Here is an 11,500-nt window from a genome sequence, read left to right on the forward strand (position 1 = left end):
TTACAGCCTTACAGGCGCTACCATGTTATCTGCTCACAAGCAAATCCAGTGCAACTGGTGCTCACTCTGCCCCATCTCCAGGCCCTACAAGCACCTCCAAAGGACATGAAATGTTCCAAAAATATGGCAAATATTTTCACAGCATCAATGTACGGAAATACTTTTGTACACCCATCGTTTTCACAAAATTTCAAATGTAGGCCGTGATACATTGAGAAACAAGATAGGCAGATTACACTGAAAAGACAACTCCAGAATAAAAATTAAAACCACAAACATTGTTAACTGGAATCATCTTCTTTACGTCTTGAAGTTACCACCAAATCATCTTGTGGTCAACTCAAATGGTTATCAGGCCGTAATTTCAGATGTCTACAGGAACTCACATGGCAATAAGGAGCAACAGATTGTTGAGAAAAAAGGGGGCAACACTTCCTGCTGCTCCTGATTCAAATGGTTGTTACTCGTGCAAATTTTTATGAGCAAGATATAGTAAGATGTAAAACTAATAAATTAATGTATTGTACTGAAAATTTTCCTCCTAGCAGACATAGTAACATGAAAAGCTAAATCGGCAGAATGCTTCGGATCCAACACATGTGCAGGCTAAAAGTTTATATGCATACAATTAGTCGATTACAGTGCTACTTCCTGTGTTCCGAATTATAAGATGTTTTCGTAGCCTAAAATAGCCTACCAAAACATCATATAATACGGAACGGAGGTAGTATCTTTGTTTACAAAATTACCCTATGGATAATTTATACACAACCAAATCACAAGCTATCACAACACAACAACAATTTTGTTTGTCACAGGTTACCTGTTGTTTGTTAGTTATGGGTAAGTATATTAGTATTGTTAGCACTTCAACCCCCATCTTAGCATAGAAACTGGCGGTCCATATTAGTAGATCCTCCCAAGAACCAACAGACATAAATGGGCTTCATGATGCCGCCCTTCCATAGCAGATGGATGCCAAGTACAGATTTTTTGACCATTTTTCCTGCAAGCAGATTGATCAGGTGGTCAATACATCCCTTATCTTGAGTTCAGATTTGACACGATAAGCAGGAATTGCCAAGTCACCTTCACATGCTGGCTGGGGAAAGCAGATGTTCTTAGGGTCTCCTGTGTTTCATCGTTAGGCTTTCGTCTAGGTATGCTCAAGATAAAAGCCGCCTGGTCCAATGTGGCAGCTGTTGCAGTGATGCGATAACCATTATCCCAACGTTGATGGATGCCCTCACTCGGATATAAGAAATCTAGCTCCACTACCTGCAAAATAAAATGGTTCCGTCAGTTCCATATTTTGCCATGTTCACTTCAGCATTTCAGGTATACATTCATAAAGATCTGTTTTTCCCCCCTATGTCCGCTCGAGAAAAAAATATTTGCAGGTCCACTTCAACAATAGAAGTGAGCCTGCTGCTAAAGTGCAGTGCACTATGAGAGCTTTGTGTGCGATGGGCAATCAAACGAAAAGTAGGTGTACCTGATCTGTGAAACCAGCATTTCGGGACATGACAACTGCCCATCGACTTCCAGCTGTAGCCATGGATGTGACGTAGAAGCCCTCCTTCCACTTTTTGTTTATCCACTTGAAGGGGAATGAATCACTTACTTTGTAGGATTGTTGTGCATATGATGTTCCTGAAGATATACTTAAAGTTCATATAGATACCAACAACTTATATTCTAAGATTCAAGTGTTGCTACTCTGAGGATGTACAAGCAAAACATGCAGTACAAGCTTCTAGTAGGCGTCACAAGATATAGTGAACTGAAAGCTAAAAACAGTTGTGCCCTTTCTGTGCCTAACACTATTGGCACGACTTAGTCTAATTAAGCATTGTGTTGGGCAGAAGGAAAAAACGCTACAAAGGTAAGGTGTCCACATGTTTCCCAGCAATCTCTATACATATAATAGCTTATTATGGCCAAAAGCTTAATTTTTTAAGGAAATTAAACACATTTCCACATAATCAGTGTGACATTCATTCAGGCTATTGGGCATAAATTCTGGGAAAAGCGCATAGGTGGGAAATTTAACAAAACATGTATCTTGGAGTAGATTTGTGAGATGAATCTTGGCAGTTGACCTCGGGTGATACCATGTGGTCTAGGCACAAAGTATGCAAGTGGCAGTCCAGCCATCAAGTTCAAATATTAAGATTACCTTTTGACATGATTACTAAGGAACTTCCACTGGTCGCACCAGCCAGTGAAGTGATATAGTAATTTCTCTCCCACTGTTCCAGTATCCATTCCTAACATAGCACAAGCAACAAGCAAGTTAACAGCTGCAATAGCAGAAAATAATACAACGCACATGAAATCGGGATAGCATTGACATGGCCTAATCGAAGAGTTACTGCCCACCAGAAACAGAGAAGATGCACTCTGAAAAGTAGGATGGTCTGAACTAATTGCTCACCTTGTGAAGGAAGTGAAGAGAAATTTCATATACTTGAGCGCTAAAACCGGTTCCAGCATCCATTATTAAAGCCCACAGATTTGAGGAAGAGGAAACTGAACTTATAAACAATCCATCTTCATTTCCCTTCAGAATATGCTGTACTAATCTATCATCTGCAACATTGTAGTGGTACCTGAAAAATAAATTTAGTAAGACAGAAGAAGTTTCTCTTACTGTTTTCTACCATAAAGAAGGTAATTGTTCCAAGCAAACCTCTGCTTCATAGGCCGCCGGGCACTGTAGACACTAATCCATTGAGTTGCTGGCATTCCCATCCTAATCTTCTTCTTAGGCTGCTCATCATCTTCCTCGACTATGAGGCGTCCTCGCTTCTGACCAACCTGATATATAAGCTGGTAGCAATCCAATAAAACATTAGGTGGTTTACTTACTACTACGTATTATATTGCATAAATGAAAGAGGAGGTGTGATTCACAACAAGCTACAAAGAAGCTGTGAAGATATGGGGTCCGTTGCTGAACTTTCAACAGTTCAATATTTTTCCAATACATACACATGACATATTAACATATGGAATACCTCCTCTCAAAAAAACATATGGAATACCACTGTCCCTACGCTTAAAAGACATTTTTTGCGTCTGAACTTTTAACAGCTCAACTGTTTCCCAATACATAACAGATAAACATAGGAATACCACTGTCCCTACACTTAAAGAACACATGCCTTCTTGGGTTCTATAATGGCACTACATGGTGTTTTAGTACCATCTAAAGCATATCCAACATTTTGACATTTTACAGTACAGAAATTTTGAGCTGGGAAAAAAATATAACAGAAGAAGCAAAAACTGAGTTAAGCCACTTTAAGAAATCACAAGGTTACCCATACTGAATAAGATCACTCTACTGAACTTCTTTGGAAACAATATTGTTTCTAGTAAAAAGGTATAGCTCTCCAAGCCAATGGTGGATATATAATTACTTTCAGATTCACATGAACACAAGTCCTTAAAGTTAATGAAAACGGTACACCCTCCGTCCTGAAAAGGACGCCACAGATTTGACTAAATTTGGATGTATCTATACACTAAATCGTGTCTAGATACATCCAAATTTACACTAATCTGCGACATCCTTTTCGGGGCGGAGGGAGTAGTAAGCATAGAATTAAGAGAAATGTACCTTTTGAGCACCATCAGTATTTATAGGCCTGATGTCTGGATTTGGACCAACAATGCCATCAAACAGAGAGATGCACTTTGCGTAATTGGGTTCTTCGTCAAACTTCAAGTTCACGACATACTCAACAAATTGTCGAAAAGATTGCGGACAAATGCCACAGAGAGATTCTGGAGAGGTCGCCATCTTTTTCTTGCTGACGAGAAAACCTTTGTTGTCTCCCTGAATTGATTAATAAACAAACAAAAACATAAGAAACAGAAATAAGAACAAAAGAAGCTCAAACACCAAGCTAAATTTACCTGGTATCCTTGCCAAGGCAGGCGGCCACGGAGAAGAAAAATAAGTGTGTACGCGAGGGATTCAAGATCATCTCTCCTACTTCCAGTTCTTCCCAAGTGAGCATGCACACTAGCGTAACGAACAGTTCCCCTGTTTTTGCAAGAGCAAACAGAAACGGCAACAGCATGTCAACTACATACAATGCGCAAAATGAAGTGCATCAAAAAATGATTTCCATCCAAACCTAAATATGTCAGGTCTCTGGTCGTATTCAACATGCCCATTACCAGCGCCTTTCCATTTCGTAGCTGTGTTGGTACAAAATGATAGGTTAAACGAAGCAACAGAAGTATTTTATACCAAATAAATGCAATATAAGAGTGCAGTCTGATTTTGAATTTACCCAGTCCAAGGTCAACAAGAAAAAGCCTCTTCTCTTCCAGGGTACCACACGGACCAAGCAGAAAGTTCTCAGGTTTCACATCACCATGGACATACCTATCATATACAAATCTTGTTAGCTAGAAGGTCACAAACACAATGCAAGACACTCTTTGGACCCCATGCGAATAACAGAACACCAAATTACCCTTTTGAGTGCATCTTTTCAAGAATGGAGATGGCTTCTATGGCAATGCAAGCAACCATCTCAACAGACATCCTGTAACAAAAACACAAATGGCTATAATTGAAAAGGCTGGATATGGACTACAAATTTTAATTATGGACAGTGAGCAGCTACTCACGAATGGGAATTATTATTCCAAACATCCCACAGGCTTGGTCCCAACATATCCATAACCTGCATAAACACCAGGTAGGATTGACTAAAGACAAAGTTGTTGATAGTTATTATATTCAATGAAAGAAATAGAATAACTAAGGGTATGTTTGGAAACAATAGGCTTTGCAGGACTACATAACAAACAGGGTCACCATATCCATGTGTACAATTGAATAGTTATTTTGTAATGTTCCACTATGTATACAATAAAAAAGTACATATCCATTACCATGATGTAAAAATCACCCTGCTTTCCTTTGTAGTGTACCCGTGGAACACCATGATTTCCACTAAGAGTGCTGCCAGAGTGAAGTTTAACATAAGCAGAAGAAAGATGTCCAAAGAATAACTCGCCAACAATATACATAGACGAGCAAGAACTAAAAATCAACTACTCACTTGTAAACCTGCCACTCAGATGGAGCTCCATAGTTGCAACCTTTGCTGGTTCTATGTTCAAATTTTAGTGCAACCTGACAGATAAAGAAGCATTAGTACCATGATGGTCTCAGTTCTAGCAATACATTGAACTTTTAAGAGATATAATGACCTCCAAAGCATTTGCACCAGTATTCCTGTCACCAAGACTAGGTGAAGAAATACGTCGGCCAACATATACTTGTCCAAAACCTCCCTTTCCAAGCTTCCTTCCAAGCTTATAGGTTGGTGAATTCCCAATTTGCACCTGTTCCAAGCACAAACTGATCATCATCAATAATAAATAAATACACAGAGGATCGCTATCATGCAGCCACAAACACAGCATGTGTAGCAGTGCACACTTTTTCCCTGGTCAAAGACAGCTCCCATCACAGGGAGCGAGGTCCATAGCCCGGGAAAATGGGCGGACACCCTGGGCCTCCCAGTAGCAGGGGGGCAGCATGTTTACTACTAGAGCCAGTGTGCCACTAAGCTTAAATCTCCATTCTCAGAAGAAAAAAAAACAGACCCATGTTTGGAGGACACAGCCCACAACTGTGCAATGATGTACACACGATGGGACGAACCAATCGTCCTCTCCACCTAGACGCCTCCCAAAACAACATTGCTGCCACTCTTCTCATCTTTCTGAGGTCACAACCGCCATTAACGGAGAAAAACGGCGCTATTCCGTTGATTGAAAATGTTTCTCCTTCAATCCTCTCATCTCTCAACCCCCTCACCCACCCAGCCACAAACCCAAATAGTTTTTTTGAGAGCATGTGTTTATCCTCTCATGGTATCACCCTTGTCCCTCCTCCGTCTCTTTCTTCTTGGTTCCATAGCTATTTGTCAGATTTGAGAGAAGGTCGGTAGGGAAACACTCAAGAGAAGAGGGGGAGGTTAGCCAATCCATGGAAATACAAGAATTATAATCTCTTTTTGCTACCATCATTTTCTACGTCTTAAGCTTTAAGATCTGCACTTATCTTTTCGAGACGCCCAAATGACAGATGCATCTACTTGTTCCCAGTGAGGCAAGTGCATGCTGACCTAGACTAGGCCCAGCACTTCCAGTTTCAGCTCATTTAGATGCCCCTTATCTCACTGATCATAGTTCTAGCCTAGTTCAGATATTCCAATTTACTTCTTACTTAGAAACACTGGAAATCCTAATCCAAGTTCAGAATAGTTTATCTTTGGATTAGGCAGCCGCATGTCAGAAGATCTCTATACAAACAGTAATACTCTTTCTAACCCATCCGGCCTAATTCATTGCAGACCCAAAACAACTCCCCAAACATGTTACTACCAAATCCGGCTACTATAATATTCTACGTTTGAAGCTTTAAGATCTGCATTTATCTTTTCAAGACGCCAAAACGACAGATGCATCTACTTGTTCCCAGTGAGGCAAGTGCATGCTGACCTAGGCTAGGCCCAGCAGTTCCAGTTTCAGCTCATCTAGATGCCTCTTATCTCACTGATCATAGTTCTAGCCGCCTAGTTCACATATTTCAATTTACTTCTTACTTAGAAACAATGGAATCCTAGTCTAAGTTTAGAATAGTTTATCCTTGGATTAGGCAGCCGCATGTCAGAAGATCTCTATACAAACAGTAATACTTGTAGACCCAAAACAACCCCCCAAACATGCTACCAAATCCGGCCTGCGATCCAAGAATTTCCAGCGTCTAATCAAGCGATAGAACCCTAAGCTAGCGCCACCGAATTTCCGCAACCACAAGCATCCAAATAAATTACGCAGCGGCGGCCTAAGAGATACAGTACCACGCTTACCGTCTCAGGGAGCGGCGCGGAGTTGCCGTCGTCGCCAGCGGCCGGGGCGGGGGCGGGGCCGGCAGCCCCCTTGTCGCCGCTGTCGAACTCGTCCATCCGTCGCCCCTCCTCGCGCTGCTGCTGCTCCGGAGTGAGGATACCTCGCAGCTCGTGGATCAGCCTCCGGATTCTGCGGCTCCCTGTCACTCACTGGTGTAGGGATACTCCCTGGGGCTGGGGGCCGACCGGAAGAGACCGGCTCCAGGCGCGGATGGGCTGCGGCGTGGTGGCTCTGAGTCGAGGTCTGGCCTCCGGCGACGGAGGAGAGTCGCGACGACGGGAGCGGGGGTCAGACGGAGGTCGAGGGGAGGAGTGCACGGAAAAAATCTAGAGCTGAACGAAGCATTCCTTACGTGCTAGCCTCGTGGATTTACGCCTCTAGGGAAACGTTGCGCAGTCCTTGTTTACGTCTTCATCCAAACATATAACTTGGATAGGATATTTTTTTGATAGAGAGCATATATTAATATCACGGAGATACCAATTACACCCAGCCTCTGCAACAACGCATTGCTCTAGCGGTATTACGGATGCACACAACCAAAAAAGAAAGAAGAATTACAAAGAAGAAAAAGTCCCGCTACGATAGTCAATTCCAACACTAACACCACCGAGACAACACCATAAGTCCAACTTCTTCAAAAGCGGCGCCTCCAAAAAGAAAACAGTGCACAAGCGTTGTCGTCGCCCGATCAAAGATCTGGATTTTCACCCTGAAGAAAGTCCTCGCTCTCAAAACAATGTCTTCAACAAGGTCATTGCGAGGCACGACCAATTAAGGCAAGATCTTGGATTTTCACCTTGAAAGGTAGGACTTTGGTCTTCTCATGTGTAGTCGCCCCCACTTGCATGCCGTTGCTCCAAGTCATGAAACACCAAGCCAATTCCTCATCACCCCAAAGATTGGGACCTCCATTGCTAGTCCTCAGATCTCGGCCTTCATGATATTCTGTGCCAGCACCATGGAACGAGAACGTGCTCTATAATGTTAACAGCCAGCAGAGTTTCGAAGCGCTCCCTCTGAAACCAAAGGGCCAGAGTAAAACATGGGTGTGCACTGCCGAATCCCACCTGATCCAATAGTCTCTAAACATGAAGTGCCCATGGGAGATCACCGGCGGAGCCTTCCGGAACCCGTCACTCTAGCCAGATCGATGGGGACACACCTCTGGCAGATCAACATCTTGACGCAAGTTGGAATCCTAGGACCGTAGCCATTATTATAGTCGAAACTAGCAGCCCCACGCCGCCGGTCGACTTCCGGCGATCGCAGGGATCGGGCTGACCCCTTCCGGCTCAGACGAGCCTAGGGATCAAGCCGCACAACGCGTTACCACCGCCAGATCTTGGCCACACGCCTGCAGCACAGGAATGGCTAGCATCGCCGCCGCCTCTAGGATGAGGTCGTGCCACCGCCTCCAGGCTGAGGTCGCGCCACCGCCTCCAGCGACCGCGCCTCCCACCCGTGACGGCGAGCGCTGATGCGACGTCGCTTGAACCGCCACCGCGCCACCCTGGATACGAGAACCCCACGCGATGTGATCCATCGGGGAGCACCCACCCCACCCGCCGCCTTAGGCAGCCAGGTGTGGCCGCCACCGCCAGCGACGGCAGCGGCCGGGGACGGAGATCGGAGCGCCTCGCTCGCGGGATCTGGGGGCCTCCGGAGCCGCTCTCGCGCGAGCGGTCCGATGATGACCCACAAGTATAGGGGATCGCAACAGTTTTCGATGGAAGTAAAACCCAATTTTATTGATTCGACACAAGGGGAGCCAAAGAATATTTATAAGCTTTAACATATGAGTTGTCAATTCACCTGCACCTGAAAATAGACTTGCTCGCAATAGTTTATCAGTAGTAACAGTTTTATAGCAGTGGTAGTAGTGAAGTAACAATAGTAGCGAAATAAAAATAGTAGTAGCGATGATTGCAGTAGACAGCAGGATTAAAATACTATAGGCACAGTGATGGATGAACGGACGCTACATGAATGAGAGAGCCCATATAATAGCAGTACATAGGCATTGCAAGTAATATTGATATAAACATCCTAGTATAAGATAACCATGGGCGTGTGTTCCTATTTAGTCGTGGGTGCTCGCAATGAGAAACTTGCACGACATCTTTTGTCCTACCAGCCCGTTGCAGCGGGGCCTCTAGGGAAACTACTGGTAATTAAGATACTCCTTTTAATAGAGTATCGGAGCAAAGCATTAACACTCCGTGAACACACGTGATCCTCACATCATAGCCACCCCCTCCGGTTATCCCAATTATTTTTACTTTGGGGCCTCGGGTTTGATGACCCACAAGTATAGGGGATCGCAGCAGTCTTCGAGGGAAGTAAAACCCAATTTATTGATTCGACACAAGGGGAGCCAAAGAATATTTGTAAGCCTTAACATCAGAGTTGTCAATTCAGTTGCACCTGAAAACAGACTTGCTCGCATGAGTTTATCAGTAGTAACAGTTTTATAGCAGTAGCAGTAGTGAAATATCGGCAGCGATGTAACAAAGACAGCAGTAGTGATTATAGTAAACAGCGGGATTAAAATATTGTAGGCACAGGGATGGATGAACGGGCGCTGCATGGATGAGAGAACTCATGTAACAATCAAGATAGGGCATTTGCAGATAGTAATAAAGCGGTATCCAAGTACTAATCAATCAATAGGCATGTGTTCCATATTTAGTCGTACGTGCTCGCAATGAGAAACTTGCACAACATCTTTTGTCCTACCAGTCAGGTGGCAGCCGGGCCTCTAGGGAATCTACTCGGAAATTAAGGTACTCCTTTTAATAGAGCACCGGAGCAAAGCATTAACACTCCGTGAACACATGTGATCCTCATATCACCGCCTTCCCCTCCGGTTGTCCCAATTTCTGTCACTTTGGGGCCTCGGGTTCCGGACAGACAATATGTGTATACAACTTGCGGGTAAGATCATAAAACAATGAATATCATCATGAAACAATAACATGTTCAGATCTGAGATCATGGCACTCGGGCCCTAGTGACAAGCATTAAGCATAACAAGTTGCAACAATATCATAAAAGTACCAATTACGGACACTAGGCACTATGCCCTAACAATCTTATGCTATTACATGACCAATCTCATCCAATCTCATCCAATCCCTACCATCCCCTTCAGCCTACAGTGGGGGAATTACTCACACATGGATGGGGGAAACATGGTTGGTCGATGGAGAGGCGTCGGTGGTGATGATGGCGATGATCTCCTCCAATTGCACGTCCCGGCGGAGTGCCAGAATGGAGTTTCTGGTCCCGAGACGGAGTTTCCTGATGGCGGCGGTGTTTTGGATGCCTTCTGGCGATTTCGTCTAACCCCCGTGCGTTTTTAGGTCGAAACCTTTAAGTAGTCGGAAGGGAGATACCTGGGGCTGCCCGAGGCGCCGCCACCATAGGCTGGCGCGGCCCAGGGGCCTGCCGCGCCGCCTGGTGGGGTGGCTGCCTCGTGGCCCCCCTCCTTCTGTCTTCGGCTCCGTTATTCTTACGTGAAAATAGGCCCATTGGAATTAATCCCGGGGATTTTTCTGAAAGTTGAGTTTCTGCACAAAAACGAGACACCAGGTCAATTCTGCTGAAAACAGCGTTAGTCCGTGTTAGTTATATCCAAAATACACAAATTAGAGACAAAACAATAGCAAAAGTGTTCGGGAAAGTAGATACGTTTTGGACGTATCAACTCCCCCCAAGCTTAGCTTATTGCTTGTCCTCAAGCAATTCGATTAACAACCGAGTGCGATAAAAGAACTTTCACGAACACATTTGTTCATATGATGTAAATATTCTCATGATATGGGCAAGTACTTAAGCAACTCATAATAAGATACATGCAAATAAAGTCATCTAATAGCTATATCAATCATGGAAAAGGTACCAACAAATTAATAATAAGCATCATGAATCATGTCTATCAGCAAGATTGCAATGTTCATAGAAGGATATGATAAAGTGGTATCTCGCTTGCCCGTATTTGTACAACAAAACATAAATGCTCGGGCACCTTTGAAGTTCATGGGAAGACTGGAAGTAGAGATTATCAAAGATAAAAGCATCAAAGTTATACCACAGTTAATTCACATTTTGGGACAAGCATATTATACTAAGAATGACAGTTGTGCTCTCAAGAAGGTGCTTAAAGAAAGGATGGAGATTCAATGTAAAAGTAAAAGATTGACCCTTCACAGAGGGAAGCATGGATTAACATGTGCTACAGCTTTTCATTTGTAAAACAGGAGTAAAATTATTTTGAGAGGTGTTTGTTGTTGTCAACGAATGATAGTGGGTACTCTAATTACCTCGTCAACCAGACTTTCAAGAGCGCCTCCCATGAAGGACGTTATCTCTACCAGCAAGGTAGATCATTGATGACCCACAAGTATAGGGGATCGCAACAGTCTTCGAGGGAAGTAAAACCCAATGTATTGATTCGACACAAGGGAAGACAAAGAACACTTGAAAGCCTTAACAGCGGAGTTGTCAATTCAGCTGCACCTGGAAACAGACTTGCTCGCAAGAGTTTATC

At 43.8% G+C, this 11,500-nt stretch overlaps 1 protein-coding gene across 1 annotated transcript; it reads right to left on the reverse strand.

Moving 5' to 3' along the window:
* Window positions 1-554: 554 nt before the first annotated feature.
* LOC124660028 (casein kinase 1-like protein HD16) lies at window positions 555-7,250 on the reverse strand. The gene is made up of 16 exons (XM_047197831.1): window positions 6,909-7,250; window positions 5,239-5,373; window positions 5,088-5,161; window positions 4,918-4,987; window positions 4,651-4,706; window positions 4,494-4,565; window positions 4,308-4,402; window positions 4,149-4,212; window positions 3,925-4,054; window positions 3,626-3,844; window positions 2,693-2,832; window positions 2,438-2,612; window positions 2,180-2,270; window positions 1,496-1,653; window positions 1,090-1,278; window positions 555-1,006 (listed from the first exon to the last, which is right to left on the reverse strand). The coding sequence occupies exons 1-16, from the start codon at window positions 7,002-7,004 to the stop codon at window positions 947-949; spliced, it is 1,824 nt and encodes a 607-aa protein (XP_047053787.1). The 5' UTR covers window positions 7,005-7,250; the 3' UTR covers window positions 555-946.
* Between the last annotated feature and the right edge of the window lie 4,250 nt (window positions 7,251-11,500).

This window comes from Lolium rigidum, chromosome 6 (genome assembly GCF_022539505.1).
Source record: "Lolium rigidum isolate FL_2022 chromosome 6, APGP_CSIRO_Lrig_0.1, whole genome shotgun sequence".
NCBI lineage: Eukaryota > Viridiplantae > Streptophyta > Magnoliopsida > Poales > Poaceae > Lolium > Lolium rigidum.

Coding starts and splice junctions, on each gene's coding strand:
- LOC124660028 (XM_047197831.1), bottom strand. CDS start 7,004: ATGGACGAGTTCGACAGCGGCGACAAGGGGGCTGCCGGCCCCGCCCCC. Junction 4,403..4,493: donor GAAAAGATGCACTCAAAAGG/GTAATTTGGTGT, acceptor TGTATATGATAG/GTATGTCCATGGTGATGTGA. Junction 2,613..2,692: donor CGGCGGCCTATGAAGCAGAG/GTTTGCTTGGAA, acceptor TTTATTTTTCAG/GTACCACTACAATGTTGCAG.